The sequence below is a fragment of the Mercenaria mercenaria genome, chromosome 15 (assembly GCF_021730395.1).
Source record: "Mercenaria mercenaria strain notata chromosome 15, MADL_Memer_1, whole genome shotgun sequence".
Classification (NCBI taxonomy): domain Eukaryota; kingdom Metazoa; phylum Mollusca; class Bivalvia; order Venerida; family Veneridae; genus Mercenaria; species Mercenaria mercenaria.
In genome coordinates, this window is record NC_069375.1 from 13,287,601 (window position 1) to 13,306,368 (window position 18,768).

The 18,768-nt window shown below is 35.4% G+C and overlaps 1 protein-coding gene across 1 annotated transcript in view; it reads right to left on the minus strand.

Annotated features, from left to right (window-relative positions):
• Nucleotides 1-12,873, minus strand: part of LOC123547120 (cytosolic phospholipase A2-like) — a 51,023-nt gene extending 38,150 nt beyond the window's left edge. The window contains exons 1-2 of the mRNA XM_053524586.1: nt 12,694-12,873; nt 4,920-4,996 (exon numbers count right to left, since the gene is read on the minus strand). Of these exons, the coding sequence (XP_053380561.1) occupies nt 4,920-4,930 (11 nt within the window). The 5' untranslated portion in view covers nt 4,931-4,996; nt 12,694-12,873. The remainder of the gene's footprint in view (nt 1-4,919; nt 4,997-12,693) is intronic.
• Between the last annotated feature and the right edge of the window lie 5,895 nt (nt 12,874-18,768).

The following is an 18,768-nucleotide window of genomic DNA, read 5'->3' on the forward strand; positions in this document are numbered from 1 at the left end:
AAAAAATGAATAACTTTTATTTTACCAGCTAAAAAGGTATAAGTGGTATATAGCTCTGCATTTTAGCATATTGTATTATATGATGCAGAATAGCTATGTAAGTATCTTTAGTGTGCCAAATCAGATTATAGACCTAGCACGACATAGAGACCTACTTTCTTCGCCCACGAAAACTTCATGAAAATCATTCTAATATACAGCTATACGACAAGTTTTCTGGTGGACAGTTTATAGGCATTTCCTGAAGAAATGTGTTTTCACAACTTTATCTGCAAACTTATTCAATCTGACTAAAGTACATCTCCAACTAACGCTACGTATATTGGATCTGAAGACGTGCTATTGATAGCCTCGTTCTGACGACACTTCCGCTAACCAATCAGAGCCTTACTTAAAACATTTTGTATGTGAAAGAAGAAGTTTAAAAAGTCTATATTTAGCCTGTTTTTTTTCATATTTACAATTATAACTACACCTTCGTGTTTTGAGAAAAGTTATATGTCATTGTACGGACTTAGTCACGTAAAGTGTCAGACTGCCGGTTAGCTCAGTCAGTAGGACACTCGCCCTGTAAGCGAGGGATCCGGGGATCGATTCCCGGATTGACTGCACATTTTTCTTACCCTTTGACATTCGACGCTATTTTAATGGTTCAGCCAAATGCTTGCTGAAACAAGTAGTCTGATTGGTTTAAATAAAAATAGATTTGCAAAAATAAAAAAATGCGACATCGGAATTCCAAAGTATATAGAAGACGAATGTGAATGGGTCATTCTCAGATTAGTAAGATTGCAAACTTATTCAGTCAATCTCTTTTCAGCATAGTTTTGAGAACATGTATGTAGGAACAAAGTGTGATTGAAATTTAACAAAATATACTGATTTATATACATATTAATACAGTATTCAATAAAATGTTCAGACATAGAACAGATTGTCTTAGCCTAATTGTCACAAACTGACATACGGGCCTCAATGTATCTGTAGTTTACATGCAGGTATCGCATCATTCAAACATTCTCTAAGAGGTCAGGCAATGGTGATTTGTGAAAGCAATATGATATAACACAAACATCTCTGTGCAGCCTTGACAAACAATACAAACATTATGACTATCCAGATACATTTATCATAAGGAGACCTGATACTGACATGCTAAAGCTGTTGGGATTGTCTGGCTACCGACAAGATGATTTGTTTTGTTTTTATTTCTTGTGGATGGTTGCACTCAGATTTATCCTTGTCCTTACATCTATCCTAGAACTTAGTTTCGCTTGTATCTCAAAAGAAATTGAAACTTTGGAGAAATTTTATATAGCATATATTAGTGTAGTGTATTTGTGCAGGTAATGTTTGGTAAACTCTTGCATAACTGACGAATGACAATTACCTTAGCCAAAACATGCAATAAGGGCCTAAAACTTTGTGTGCTAATATCTGTAAAATGTATTTGACCTAGAGCCTTGAAACATTAAAGGATTATTATATAGCATGGGGAGATTTGTTTGATATTTAACTCTGCCAGACCAGAATTACGACCCTTAAAGGCCCACAATGACCTAGTTGAAAATTGTTCTAATAATGCTGGTATAAAACAGCTATATTACATGATGACAGGCGGCCAATTTAGGCTCTCCTTGAATTAATATGTTTTCACAACTTCAGCTACAAACTTTTTCAGTCAATCGTTTTTCAGAATTTTTTCAGAAATATTTGACTTAAAGTCATGAAACTTTACAGCAATGTTGTGAAAGTGTGCACCTTGGGTTTATTTGGGGTTCACACTCTTACCCCCCCCCCCCCTCCCCCACCCCACTTCAAATATCCAGAAAAAAACTATTGTTTTCTCTTTCAGTTTCTTTTATATTGTGTTTCTTGGTGATGTTTATAGTATGCATACTCCCTACCCCTGATGATGTGCAAAACAACAACCAAATCAAGGCAATATGAAAACCCATCTAGTCTTGCATGTTCAACATGTATCTTGTTACCATATTGCATTGTAAAGCAATGCAAATGTTTGTGCTATATGTTGTCAGTTCAGAATTGTTTGCGTGAAGAATATTTTGCAATTTCATGGCATATACAGTTTTTCAAGAGGTCATTATTTTATGCTGTATAAACATGAATAACTGAAGATTTGTTTGATACAATTAATATGCATGTTATTATGGACTGATTCAAAAGACATATATTGAGACTGTTTTAACCAGGTTTTCATAAAAAAACCAGTTGTTACATTGGGGTATGTCGTCGGGCGGGCGGGCGGATGTCGAACTTGGTTTCCGCAAAATAACATTAGTTTGGAACAAGCTGTGGACAGCAAATTTGGCCTGTTGATAGATGATAAGGAAACGAAGCTCTCCGGATTGCATTTTGGGTCATTTGGATCAAGGTCAATGTCACTGTTGCTAAAAATAAAAAAAAATATTTCCGCACAATAACTTTAGTTTTCATTGATGTATTGAAATTAAATTTATAGTAGCTTAATATAGAAAAACCAAGGTTGGGATTGTATATGGTTTTTTTGTGGTCAAGTTCAAGGTCAGGATAATTTATTTGATCTTCCCGCTTGGAAAATTCCACGGTGGCGCAGTGGGCCAAAAGCTACATTTTAGTCAATGGGACGGAAGGTCGTCGGTTCAAATCCTACTGAGATCCAATCTTTTTTCCTTTCTTTCTTTTTTGGTCAAGGTCAAGGTCACAATGACTTAAAATAGATTTTTTCTCGGTGTGATAATCAAAAAGGTGGTTTTCACTTTATAATTTTAGTTTGGACTTACTTACTGTCACCAAACTGTGTGTACAGTAAGCTTATCTGAAAAAAATAGCTTTGAATGATACTTGTTACTAAAAATAGAATAATGGTTTCCACCCAGTGATAGTTTGGGTACACTTATTATCCGTGTACGTGGTGTGTAGATAGTTTTTATCAAACACAAAAGGTTAGGAATGTATTTGAGGTCGCTCGGATCAGGGTCAATGTAGCTAAGAATAGAACAATGGGGTCATATTTGAAATAAAAAATAGATTTTTGTGCTTTGGAATGGCGTTTTAAGGCTAAATTAGCTTTTTCTTCGTATAAAAACCACAATGTTTCTTTTTTTGCTTCTAATAGTGAAACTTGTCTTTCTTGTGGTGATTCAAATTAAAAAGAACACATGCGAATATTAGTTCTAAAGCGAAATTTTAAATTTTGACTAAAATACATAGCTACATACTACGCCCATTTTTTGGCTAGTAAAAAGAAAATTGTGCAAGTTTCATTGTGTACATATCTTTCCCAAATATGTACAATTATTGTAATACAAAAATAAGAGCACCTGGGTACCAAGGATCTGAATACAAGTTAAAAGTAGCACCCGTGCCCCAACATTTTGTGCCATTTTAAGGCTAAAATTAGCATCTCTTCGTATAAAAACGCATTTATTTTATTTATTTATTTTTTTTTTTTTTTTGCTATAAAAATGGAACTTGACTTTCTTGTGTTGATTCAAATAAGAAAAACGTATAAAAGATAAAAGAAATACTAACAACCGCAGCGATGAAGGGTCTGAAGCGAAATTTTAAATTTTGGCGGGTACCTTGGCGACCACCTTGGATTTTGAAAAATGTACCATGATTTCAGCCAGTCACCTGGTAGATTCTAACTCTTCAGCCATTCCTCTAAGCAATTTTGGCGGAATTACGAGGGGACCTTTTCTTGCAAACAAATTTCCCCATATACTGTACTACTAATGACCTAGGCTAAAACCAAAAACGTTCTGCCTACGTACCAATCATTATTTAGAGGATGGGTAGTGAGGTTTATTCCTATGCAAATGAAAATTAAAAGCAAGAAATTTTGACCTCGCTTCGCGCACACATCTTTATTTAGTATCATTTATACCATAGGGAGTGAACAATCAAAACAGGTACGTTTAGCATCTCCTTATATATAAAGTTAAAACAAACTTAAATATTACCAAAAGTTCATGCCCCAACTCCCACTCCCAAAAACAAAGTCCTAGATCCGACCCTGTTGTGGTATCTAACCATGTTTGGAAACTATTTTACGTATATAATTATTATTCAGATAAAGTGAATTTTGGCAACCTTAAATACTCTACTCATATTTTATATATCTAATAAGTTATCAAATCTAAATTTACAGTGTCAATAGCGCTCAGTTACGCGCCAGAACACCTATGTTTACCTTTTTAGCAGTTGTCATCTCGTGGGCTCGGCGCGAAACTGTTTCATCTCGTACCAAGAAATCTGAGCCAATTTGTTGGCTTATTGGCGAAATTGTCTACCTTATATAAATATTTGCTGAGAAATAGCGCGGACATTTTTTTTCCATATATACATATAAAGAAAAAAATAACAAAGAGCCATAGGTAAGTGAAAAATCCTTCAAATGGAACCCGCTTCGCACACGCACAACTAGACTTGGTACACTGATAATAATTACAAAGTTTGATGAAAATTTGCTAATTATTGCTGAGAAATAGCCCGGACAAATTCCGTCTACAGACCGACGGACCGACGAACGTACGAACCTGAATCCAGTATAATTATAAGAATTTCAAGATTATACTGAACCAAAGAAATAACTTGCCATCTGCTATTTAGCAAATAGTTCTAAAAATTATTTAAAGTACATTTCTCAAACTAAAAGGACAATTAGATAGATCTATTAATATAAACATATTTAAAAAAAAAAGTATTAAAATTCTCAAAAATATAATTCTATTAATTTTACTACTAAAGGCCGTTTTTAAAAAGTCACAAGAATACACATGAAAGATGAGTTTTGTAGAAACAAAATACAATTTGTAGAGGATATGTTTTCAAATTCTGTGTTTGCCCAGAATGTTTGAATGATAATTTAACAAATACATAAAAAGCTAGTAAATAGATATGAAATTTATACTTACTCATCTGACATGATTAAGCAGGGTTTTACGCAGTGTCACCAACTCCTTATTTCAAAATAACAAAATATTATCTTTATCTGAAATGAAAGAAAACCCTTTGATCATATCACAGTCATTTGGTGCAGGACCTCTCATCCGCTAGTTAAAAATATAAAACAATAGCATTTAGAATGCTTACCAATTGTTATCAATGTAAACTGGATATCAGCACTAGATACATGCTAAGAATCAGCACTAGTAATATCACTAGTAATAAAACACTATTTATATACTGAGGATCAACACCTGTTTTAACCTGTAGAACAGAACTAGTAATAAACTGAGGATCAGCATTTGTAATAAACTGAGGATCAGCATTTGTAATAAACTGAGGATCAGCACTTGTAATAAACTGATCAGCTCTAGTAATAAATCCAAAGTAATTAACTGAGAAACAGTTAAGTAATGAAAATAATGTGAGTAATACACTGAGGATCAGCCAAAGTAATGGATCAACGATCAGCTTTAGTAATATAGTGGTGCTCTGTAATGAAAAGTAATATAGTGATGATCTGTAATGACAAGATACAAAAACCATTAGGACAGACACTAGTTATAATACAAAAGATCGAAAATGAAATGGCTTGAAGTGCTTTTAGAACTTAATTCAGCAAACATGACGGTATTAGAACAACTACACCGAGGTTAATCAAGGTTAGTTTTACTGGTTCGCAATGAAAACTTGAGAAAAAATGAGAACATCTAGGCAATGTTACATACCAAATATCACAAGCCTAGGCCTTGTGGTTTCAAACAAGAAGATTTTTTTGAAGAGTTCAGTTAAAAATTCTTTTATTAGCTCCTGTAAATTAGCTGTGCAATGGACCGGCGGCATTTCACTATCTGTTAGAAAAGTTAAAATTTCGCACTCAAAATGGAGACTCTACCACTGAGTTATTAAAACAGTTGTCTAGTTATCCGGTTACTGGAACCCTTGCAAATACCTTATTGACCTATATTCGCTTTATATTTTTCTGTTTAACATCCTAATGTAGTGATTTGATGCGCTAACAGTCTACGTCCTCGCACACAACAAACTTAAGTTGTCATTGATCAAGTAATTCTTAACTATAATTTAGTAGTATCTGTCCTAAATCTCGTGTGTGTGACATCCGGGCATTCGATGCGAGAATTTGTTGCGCACAATGAGAAGGTCGCAATGGGGTTTGTTTTCACATATTGACCATGCTTTCGAAGGTAACGACGTATGTGAACCTTTGTGACAAATAAAATGTCAACAACGTTTCAACAACGCCACTTTTCCATCATCGGGTTTAGTAATATGTAATCCGCGGATCGTGTTCAGCCAGAGAGTCGCCTAAATTTGGAAAGACTAATTTTAACGGAAGAGGTTCTTTCTAAGGTTACGGAGTTTGATTGGCCAGCTTGCAATGACAACAGTTCTCGTGATCAGTTGCTCGGTCAAATGTGACTTATCAATTCTACGTGTTCTTTCTGTTGAGATGAATCAATAAAACAACGGGAGGACATTTGTACTCTGGTAAAAATTCACGATACAGAATAACAACCAATGATATAAAAAAAAATATTCTTATGACAAGCATGATAAAAACAGATTAAACAAATTCATTTCGCAGAATAAGTATAACTAACATACACTATCAGTATTTTTAAACATTAACAGATAAAAAATTCTTTGTTGACATCGCCAACAATATCTTTATACGTCATTGTCGTTATCAGTTTCATGATGATGATCATCATTTGAAATTTTCGTATTTTCTGGAGCATGGTATTCCGCTCGTATTTTGCCAAACAGAAATAACTTATTATAAACTGCATACTTCAGAGTAACCAAGATCTATTAGATGAGTGGTTGTTTCTAAAATAACCTTAAGATATGCTTCTCAATGGTACCAAATCAAACAATTTTCTCCATGATATATTTAGCAAGGGATTGCGGTATTGGCTTATCATACTTTTCCGTTCTTCGCCTTCCCTATTTTGGTGTTCGATAGTGGACAAATGCTTTTTTATCAGGATTGGCGAAGAGTCAAAATTATCATAATCATCGTTTATGTCTACATCGACATTATGATATTCTAGCAGACGGTTCATACTCTCTTTCCTTTGCGTTTGGTGAACTAGACAATGCATAATCATCTTATGTTTTTCCATATATGGAATTCTTATAATGTAGACCAAAAACCCTTTGTGCTGCATAGCGTAAATAACTGAACAACTGGACAGGTGGTGACTTTGATATCATGTGTCGTCGGAGGATTCAGATGTATCCGTAATTAGAACTGTGTTTTCCTTGTTATATTTTTGTTTAAAACAGGTTTCGTTCTTACAACATTGTACATACAAGATTCTCCTGCTCTTGTGCTCTTATTTTCTAGGTACCGAGAGGTGTTGTAGTCGCAGTTTTTTTTAAGATGATCCTCTTTAGCTGGTTGAAATGGGCGCAGAACTCATAGAATCTAATATGTTATACTCTGTTAAAATGTAACGAACATCTTTGTGAAACAGTATACTAATTGCAGCCAATTAAATGTATGCATGTAATCCAATCCCGCTGTTTTATTGGTTGAAGAACTATATAATTTAAATGGCAGGGGTCAGTTTCTTATTGTGGCCCGGGTACGTTTTTTGAATAAAATACTATGTATTTAAAGGCATTTATATTCAACTGGTTATTTATGGTGTTTATAGAAGTGAGGATTCCTACAGACGAGTACTTATAGTGCAAAATAGATAAATGCTCGAATCGACTTTCCTAGCTCAATCTAGACTACCGGGTCTAAAATCTTACAATAGAAGCCAGACGAAATGAGAATGGACATGCATCCAGACAGTAAACTGGTCACATGCTTTAAAAATATACATATGTTTTAGGTCAGACAAAACTTGCTCCGACCCTCATCCGCGATATTCGTCACAAGATTGTGTTGTTATGTAAGTTCTTGCTAGGGTTTGTATTTGTACCGTGCTAGGGATTCATTGCAAATTCAAAAGTTGGTTTATTTTACTTATTATTTAACAATTTACATTAATTTTGTTTACATCTGTCCTTAATAACATTTAAGATATCCTCTACCAGTTCGAACCAATATCTGATATCTCACAGTTACTAGTATTACAAAGCTATTTGAGAAATAGGATGTTTACCGTTAACCCAATCATCTAAACATGGTTTCAGATTATTTCTCAATTCAGGATTGTTCTTCCTAAAGAATCTTAGATAGGGAACATCTCTAACTCTTGTAGCTTTTAAGAGTCATTTTACATATTTTACAGACTAAACAATTGTTTTACAACTTAAATAAACCGAAACGCTTTCAAACGCACACTTTGTGAGTTTCTATCAAACAGTATTTACTATCCAATTTAAAATGACCTTGTTATATCCATCAACTTTAATTTGCCACAAAAAGCGTTAAACAGAACAGAACAGAACATAAGTTTTATTTTGACTTGTACATAGTACATATAAATTATATAACATACAATTAAACATGTTATCACGTGTGAAAGTGTAAGTTAACATAGTGTTGAGGATGGATAATACATTTGATATTATAAAAAAAAGTATCTAAACGCTGCCAGTTATTTGCCGAAATATATTTGAAAGGTTAACCGTAAACATTTAAGAGTAAATTGCACAAAGGATATATCAAACATAAATAACAATATTGGTCGAAATGCATAAATGACAAATGAATTGGGAAAAACATATTTAACGAATCGTATGTACCACCACATGCAGAGGTGTCAAGCCGCCAGGAGAGGGTCACATTCAGACCATCTTCATAGCAGCACACCCTGTATTGCGCAGTGAGCAACATATGAGCGCCCCATACCCCACGGTGGTGTCCACCATGGTTGACGACTCGGCAATATATCCCAATTAGTAAACTATTCTGTTATTACATATCTAACATATTCTTAACATTTGTTACCCAATTATTCAGGCCTTTTCGACAATCAGACACTTAGCTCACAAATTGATTTCAGTATCATATTGTCTGTATTTGCTAATTTTCACCGGTTTGGTTCCTCTACGACCCTGCCCTGGTCTAAAATTTGGTCAAATGCAACAAAGACCACCGAACAACATCATAACAGCTCCCAAAATAACAATTTAATCAAAATCAATCTTTTTCTTAAAATCATAGACCCACTGATCGCTTATCTTCTAAAAACAGCTCAGCCATGTGATATATTAATCAGAATACGTACTAAATATGGCATTGATGGCCGGAGGGCATTAAAGTGAGTCACACTAAATAAATTTTATGTGCTTCAGTAAATTTTATGATCCGGTGTAATTAGGTGACACAAACAAGTTCAATGATATGGTCTTGATCACCAAGGTGACATATGTTTTATCACTTCCCGTATATTACTTAAAACAGCAACTTCTCTGACAAAGAGCCGCGTCCCCTAAGAATTTATAATAGATGTCATTCAAGTCGGAGAAAAATATATACAACATTTGAATTTTAAAGAAAAAAAAACTCCGTCAATGAAAGAAAATATGACATTTTCGAATGTTAAGAACAAGTTTTATATTTGTTGTGTGAGTGGATCTAGACTTGGGAATGCTTGTTCTTTTCTGACGAAATTAAGAATAAAACCGGCTTCTCATGTAAGATATGATTAATAACACATCTATCGTTAATCGAGGCATTCTGTACAATATATTTTGTGATCAAAATCTTCTTTATTGTGGCAATCAAATTCGTAATATAATGATGATTTAAGTATGTTTATTTATTGCTAAGCAATTTTTTATGACACACGTAAAGAACGGATGTGCATTAAAATCAAAACATCCGGTGAAACAGCATGGCAACCAATAACGATGTAAATCCGTCAATAATTATTTTTGAGCGTTTCTACTGTGCTACAACAGTAATCATAGTTTTCAGTCGTTACTAACAAGTATGTTAGATCTAAGATAAGAGAAGTAATTTACGGTCTCGGTTTGATACAGGACGTGGTCAATTTATTTGCGGTTTACAGTCTTTTACGGGATGTGATAATTCCAATTACTCGAACTGATTTGCGGTCTTCAATTTTAAAGGGTCACAGAACAGTATTTTTTATATAAATGGAATATGTACAGTTCACCGTTATAAGAACAAAATATACTAAAACATGCATAGCGATGTGAGGGTGAACAAACCATATATATATATAGTTAAAATTCATTCAATATTGGCTGGAATGTGACCTGTTTGTAAAGCATACTGTTTTCAGTGGTCGTTATTGAGACAAGAGATCACAGAGTGATCTTCGCGCCCACCAATGTGCCAATTTTGAGTGTTCCAAATTTCAAGACTAATTGACTAGCTCAAGGTCAAATTTCATTTCCGTACACTACACTGTGCATGTGGTCCAAATTCGAAAGCTGTAGCTTGAGAAATGTGAAAGTAGGTCACTAGATCAATTTCAAGGACAAAGTTCTTTGTACACAAAACTATGCATGTGCATCAAATTTGAAGTCTGTAGTTTGAGAAATTTGAAAGTAGGTCACTAGGTCAATCTTAAGGTCAAAGTTTATTTCGGTACACAAGACTATGCAAGTGGTCCAAATTTGCAGGCTGTAGCTTGAGAAATGTGAAAGTAGGTCACTAGGTCAAAATCAAGGTCAAATTACACTTCAGAACACAAATCTATGCATGTGTTCCAAAATTAAAGCCTGTACCTTCAAAAATGTGAAAGTAGGTCACTAGGTCAATGTCAAGGTCAAAGTTTGTTTCGGTACACAATCCTATGCAGGTGGTCTAAATTTGAAGCCTGTAGCTATAGAAATGTGAAAGTAGGTCACTAGGTCAATCTTAAGGTCAAAGTTCATTTCGGTACACAAAACTATGCAAGTGGTCCAAATTTGAAGGCTGTAGCTCGAAAAATGTGAAAGTAGGTCACTAGGTAAAAATCAAGGTCAAATTTTATTTCGGAACACAGAACTGTGCATGTGGTCCAAATTTGAAGCCTGTACCTTCAAAAATGTGAAAGTAGGTCACTAGGTCAATGTAAATGTCAAAGTTTGTTTCGGTACACCAAACTATGCATGTGATCCAAATTTGAAGGCTGTAGCTTGAGAAATGTGAAAGTAGGTCACTAGGTCAATATCAAGGTCAAATTTCATTTCGGAACATGAAACTATGCATGTGGTCCAAATTTGAATCCTGTACCTTCAAAAATGTGGAAGTAGGTCACTAGGTCAATGTCAAGGTCAAAGTTTTTTTCAGTGCACAAAACTATGCAAGTGGTCCAAATTTGAAGGCTGTAGCTACAGAAATGTGAATGTAGGTCACTAGGTCAAAATCAAGGTCAACTCATGTCAAGGTTCATCTTGCCACTCAAAACCATACATGTGGTCCAAATTTGAATGTTGTAGGTTATTGACAAGAAGATTTTAAAAGCTTTTCCCTATATAAGTCTATATGAACCATGTGACCCACAGGGCGGGGCCATATTTGACCCTAGGGGGATAATTTGAACAAACTTGGTAGAGAACCACTAGATGATGCTACATTACAAATGCCAAAGCCCTAGGCTTTGTGGTTTGGACAAGAAGATTTTCAAAGTTTTTCCCAATACAAGTCTATGTTAACCGTGTGACCCCCTGGGCGGGGCCATATTTGACCCTAGGGGGATAATTTGAACAATCTTAGTAGAAAACCACCAGATGATGTCACAAACAAAATATCAAAGCCCTAGGCCCTGTGGTTTTGAACAAGAGGTTTATCAAAGTTTTCCCCTATATAAGTCTATATAAACCATGTGACCCCCGGGGCGGGGTCATATTAGACCCCAGGGAAATAATTTGACTCATCTTGGTAGAGGACCACTAGATGATGCTTCATACCAAATATCAAAGCCCTAGGCTCTGTGGTTTTAGACAAGAAGATTTTCAAAGTTTTTCCCTATATAAATCTATGTAAATTATAGAAATAAACAAAGGGCCATAACTCACTAAAATTGTTAAACCAGTCTGATTTTCAGGGGGACACAACTAGGGTACCAGTACATCATTCTGACAAAGTTTGGTCAAAATCCCCCTGGTAGTTTCTGAGGAGATGCGATAACGAGAAATTGTTAACGGACGGAAGGACGGACGGGAGGACGATGGACCACGGACGCAGAGTGATTTGAATAGCCCACCATCTGATGATGGTGGGCTAAAAATGTTATAACTCGTCAAATGTTTCAGCGAGTGACTGGCACAATAAAAATGGGACTATTTGACCTGAATGCCTATGGGGAATTAGTTATATTCCGTTTTTCAAAATTTAAAAGCCATAATTACTTTCTGATAAGGTAATTATGCCATTGACTAGCATAACAGCGAAAATGCTAGCAAGTGCAATATAGTTTGATGTTGTATTGTACCACCATAACGGTGCAACACTTACTGATATGAACAAAAGTGATACTAAAATAGTATTACATGACTGATCACAGCATGTGACGGGCTAATATAATATCATAGGAGATATGAACAAAATACTGCAGAACCTCTGTAAGTGACATCTCCGCTGTGCCATAACCTCTATAGACAACCATTTTCTTTCTTATTTCTAATTCATTACACCTTAACTTGTCTGCCGTACAATAAATACAATTCGCTTTTTATTACAGCAGTTACTCTAGAAAGGTAGCATTTTTTTGGTGAAATTTCTACTTTAATTTTGATATTCTAAAAATGACACTCAGAGAGTTTAGGTCACAGTTTGAAACAAAAAAGTGACTGTTTACTTACTGTTAATTTTTCTATCCAAGCTACAAAACAATTTCTGTCTTAAACATTTGACACTAGTCAAGACCATTCACAATATTTTTAGTAGACTTTTTTCAAATATTTTTAAGGATAAATGTTTGCAGTACAAGTTTGTCTCCTTCAGTGAAAAGTTATACAACTATTGCATTCTAACTTTACCAAATTTATTTACCCCGAAGGTGGGACATTACAAAGCCCATCATACCCACGTACCTTATGTCGGTGCAATTTGAAGGCAGTTGTGCGTAAAGAACAAGTTAATGTATTGCGGTTTCTTTTCATGTGTATTGAACAAATATATTTACAATAGAACCTTTCAAATACAAAGCATTTAGAAACCCGATATCTGCATGACATGCATACATACAATTAAGTTAGGCATGTGGGATAAGACAAAATTTGCACTGACAGCAGTTTTTAAAATTAAGTCGAAAGACAGAAAGAGCACTTAGAGTCCCCATGTCCATAAATTTAACTTTAGCCTACTGGCAGCAAGTGATTCTACCTTTGCGACTAGTGTAGACCACGATCAGCCAGTACATCCGTGCAGGCTGATCATGGTCTGCACTGTTCGCTATTCAGTCAATAGATTTTCAGTGAACACCCCTTTAAATAATAAATGGCACTGCCCAAATTGAATGATAGACCAGTCCATTTTAGAAACTTAGCAGCGTAAAGGATAGCCTCAAAACACGTTTTATTTCTTTCCTATTCTCCATTTTAAATACTCAGCCGACAACTAAACACACAATAGCCTTTATAAATGGCAGTTTATTACTGTTTATGAAACATTATCAAAACACAATAAGCCCGCTTAGATCAGTAGGTAGAGCGTTGGTCTACGGATCGCGGGGTCGTGAGTTCGATCCTCGGGCGGGGCGTATGTTCTCCGTGACGATTTGATAAACGACATTGTGTCTGAAATCATTCGTCCTCCGCCTCTGATTCAGGTGGGGAAGTTGGCAGTTACTTGCGGAGAACAGGTTTGTACTGGTACAGAATCCAGGAACACTGGTTAGATTAACTGCCCGCCGTTAGATGACTGAAATACTGTTGAAAAACGGCGTTTAACCCAACACAAACAAACAATAAGGCAAATGAACGCATTCAATTATAAATAAATTCAGTAATAAAATGTTCCAATTCACATTATGTCTTGTAATAATGATACTCTCTTGAAAAATACATCTGTAATGAATTTCCTGATTTCTTAAACTTGCCATACAGATGTTGCCCGACATCTGTGTAGATAAATTAATTTTAATAGTTACATAAACTTATTCTATTCCTTAAATGCATTTAACATAAACTATGACTTATAAACTCAATATAAATGTAAATATTGCGGTCATGCAAGGTTTTTGTCTCTAACGAATAGACAGCTCGTGTGTAATGAGACAAAATCGTGTCTTATTATCCCACCCTGATCGTTCTTTAATGGTTTGCAATTATCAATCTTTCAAATGTACATTGTTGATGGCTGACTGAAAGTTAATAAAGTACTGCATAAACCAAGATACCATCAAAGAAATAAAATTAAATAACTTCCATTTTATATTTTCGAATTAAAACCATTTTTCTTAAGATAAATACAGCTGATAACAGTTTACATTCATATTGTTGTCAAAAACGAGAAGCGATCTTATGTTTAATGATTTTACTTGACTTGAGTTATTGGACCTAGGAATAAAGGAGTCCTTTTTTTATCTAGATTTATGGAAAATATCATAGGTATTTTGACTTTACAAACGATGTGATAAAACAGTCTAATCAGCCTTAACGGTCACCTTGAATCGGCGGTCACCTGACGTTAACGGTCAGTTTGATACGCCCCCGACGAAATTCCCTCTATTTTATACTTTGATTCGGCGGTCACCTGCTGTCCGCGGCCAGCGGCCTGGGTAGAACCACCGACCTTCCGTAAGCAAGCTGGATGGCTTCCTCACATGTAGAATTCAACGCCCCGATTGAGGCTTGAACCCACATCGATGAGGGGCAAGTGATTTGAAGTCAGCGACCTTAACCACTCGGCCACGTCTACCTAAAGTAAAATTTTAGCAATCATGACTTTTTCGATGTATGTGACGAATAAAATACTCTCGATTAAATAAAGGAGAATGAATCGTAGGTGTGTAAATATTTACTAGAATCTAGTATACTATTTTTCAATACAAGGAGTACGCATTTCCAAAAACAAATGCCTAAACTACTCTGAAGGTAGTTCTGCAGATTAGAATTAATTTTAACCATTACCCCGCTAAATTTCTGTAAGGAACTTGTCCATCTTTTAATTTGGAGACATGACATCGTGCGAATAAGAAAAAATAATCTGCACCACCATCGTGTTGCATTCTCCATTTGCTGTTTATAAGACTGCTTATGTTACGTTGATTTACACAGGTTTCAGGAATATCATCTGACCTTATAATCCTCGCTGTGCTATAGAGTACAGGGATGCTCTTAAGTGTTCAAGAACGATTTTGTTCACCGTATCAAAATTATTCAAAATCATCGTTTCATTACGATCAAATTTGATAGTCAGACAGGAAATGACCTGAGAAAATTAATGTTCACACTTAATGTTTCGTTCAGGAATAAAAAAGGTATCTCCGTTTTTCAATAGAACTGCTATCGGTTTCGGCATTGATGCACGCATGCATACAAAGAAAATACAAAGATGTTTCATTGATGTGTGAACGTTAAGGATAAACCAGTAAAATTGCTTGCATTATTAGATATTAGAATAATATAAAAATGAAAATTACACAAACCGTACTTCAAATCTTGTGGCAGTTTGAAAATGAATGTTTTCATGTTGCGTTCAAAGTGCACCGTCTTGTAATAATGCATGTATCTGCTGTGACGACAAGACACATACGATAACAAGTGCAGTCGGGCGTTATGGTAGAGTAAATGTTAGAATAGACAATCTATCACTGTAAGGGAAACGCATCTGGCCCTACATGATCAAATTGTGAACAAAATACGAAGGATGCCATACTATTTAAAGATGGGCCGGTGGTCTAGTAGTAACACGCTTGACTGTCAATCCAGAGGTCCGGGGCTCGAATCCCGGTCCAGGCACTGGAAATTTCTGAGGTACTCTTGAATGTCTCCCATCTAACTAAAGGCCTGTACTGGTTCTTTTCAGGAAAGACGGCTTCGCGTGTATCGGTGCTATACACTGGGCACGTTAAAGAACCAGACTGTCTATTCGCAAAGAGCTAGGCTAAGTTAATCGGACACGTCTGTATCTAAAAAGATCTCTCTGTCCGTTCTGGGGGCTTTGTCTCAGTCTGTCTCTCTGGTCAGATCGCTCTGTGTCTGTACTAGTAGAGGATGAATTTCACGCCCTGAGTGGCTGCGTTTGCTATATGTAAAGCGCCTTTGAACGTGTTTATCATGAAAAGGGCGCTATATAAATCTGGTCTTATATAATATATATTAAATAAGTCAATATGTGTGAAAGTATGACGGCCGATTTCTACCATTTCGTTTACGCATGTTGGTGCATTTGAAGAATGCCGATACGTCAGAAGTAGAGCGCCAAAATCTACCTGATTGTGTCACACAGACGCGTTCATATGTCGTTCTGCACAAACACGCTAGAACGACAACGTAACGCGCCAATGATAAAATAATTCTGTAGCTCTGACGGGTTGATTCGTAAAATAAGCGCAAACACGCGCGAATGAAATAATGACAATGTTATATAGAACAGTGAAAGCCCATCATCGCTGATGAAAGCAGTGAGATACTGCCGAAATATACGGTAAAAATATTAGTGTTTCTTCTGTGTTCATGGATTATTACTCTAAAAAAGTGAAAGTAACTGTTATTAAACCATTTTGGACGCCGTGAAGTTTAACAACTTTAATTGAGGATGGATTGTTTAGGGTACTTTAGTTAACATATGATGTAATAATATTGTAAAATGTCTAAAAATATTTTGTTAAACATTTTACACAGTAACAAAATAATTTTGCCAGATATTTCTTATACCATACTACCGCCCCTGGGGACCGTAAGAATAATGTAAAAGTTTAATTAGATTTTACAAAAGAATGCTACAATTCATGGGATTTCTAGTCACGGATTTGATGGATCAAACATTACAGATATTACGTGGAAAACAAATAATTCTTCTTTTTAGTGCAGTGTTTATTTGTCTAATGACATCGTCGGCACGCAAACTTTATAAAAGTTTACGAACATAACAAGCATAGGGTATTCAACATTTTTCAACTTATGATTTGTCAAAAAAAATTGTCTTGAAGACTTTTTAGCTCGACTATTCATAGAATAGTAGAGCTATTGGACACGTGCGTCGTCGTCCGCGTCCGCGTCCCGATTTAAGTTTTTGTATGTATTAAGCTGGTATCTCAGTAACCACTACTGGGAATGGATTGAAACTTCACACACTTATTTACTGTGATAAAATGACTTACATTGCACAGGTTCCATAACTCTATTTTTTTTTGGGGGGGGGGAGTGGGGGGCGGGGGGGGGGGGGGGCGGTGTTATACAAAATTATGCCCCTTTTTCAACTTAGATCTGTTTGGTTAATGTTTTGTATGTAAGCTGGTATCTCAATAACCACTTGTGGGAATGGATTGATACTTCACACACTTGTTCACTATCATAATCTGACATGCAATGTGTAAGCCCCATAACTCTACCTTGCATATTTTCAAAATTATGCCCCCTTTTCGACTTAGCAGTTTTTTGTTAAGCTTTTGTATGTAAGCTGGTATCTCAATATCAACTAATAGGAATGAATTGAAACTTAACACACTTGTTCACTGTCATGATATGACATGCAATGCAAAGGTTCAATAACTCTGCTTTGCATTTTTACAAAATTATGCCCCTTTTTCAACTTAGCAGTTTTTCGTTAAATTCTTATATGTAAGATGGTATCTCAGTACCCACTAATGGAAAAAAACATATGCAAATATTCAAACGTTGAGTAAGCATTTTTAACAGTATGTGTATACAAATGAAATTTTATGCTGAAAAAAGGATCAAGATAAATGATTACCTGAGAAAACGTTCAAGCTTAATCCGACAAACTGGAGAAGAAGTTAACACGTCCCTTTAACTCTTATCCTTGCTATAAGGATGTAACACACCTTAAGATTTGAATGCACGCATTTCAAGCTGGAAATAAATATTGAGATTTACGACAAAGTTAACGAGAAACAAGCAAATTCGATGAATTAGTATGCCTCGCCGAAAGGGTTTGTGGTGAGGAATGGCAAAAAAATATATCCGGCAAAAAGTTAAGGATGTTTCAAATTCGTTCATGAGTCAAGATCAATTTAGCAGTACAACTTTGCACGTTGATAAATATTCGTGGAAGGTCTGAAAAAATAAATAAAAAAGACATGGCATTTTTGTTTGTTTTTGTTTTCTTTTGATGGGCGATGGAGGGGGGAGGGGGAGGGTGCTTGACCAGGGCGGTAATAAATGTTCAAGGAAAATAATGAAGGAAGTTTAATGAAATTCTACCAATTTGTTAGTCTGTTATGTACTAATATGTGGATTTTTACTTAATTATTTATTTATTTATTTGGCCTTATGGCGCACCAACATAGTATAGGTTATATGGCGCTAAAACAGGACTACAAATTTTGGTTCCACATCTCATTTACATCGAAATAAAAGCATGAGGTATGGAATCAAAATTTGCATACCTGCTGGAATACAAAGTTACTGCATAACCAAGTGTTAAGACCCTATTAGTCTTACGATCATGCAAGGGTAAGGCAGTGGTTCAGGTTCTTCTCATACAGAGATCGTCCCAGAACCACATGGATTTTTAAACAATTAAAGGGTCATAACTCTGAAGTTACTAAAGAACTCCTGACGAAATTGTGTGCGCACTACCACATTATGGTGATCTAAATTTATGTTCTAGGTCAAATATGTCATAAGTTATGAAGTAGAGATTGCCATATTTATAGTACCCTATATAGTTAACACTATAAACTTTTAAGGGTCATACCTCTTGTGTTACTAGGGCAATCTGACTGAGACAGGCCGCTTTTTCCTATA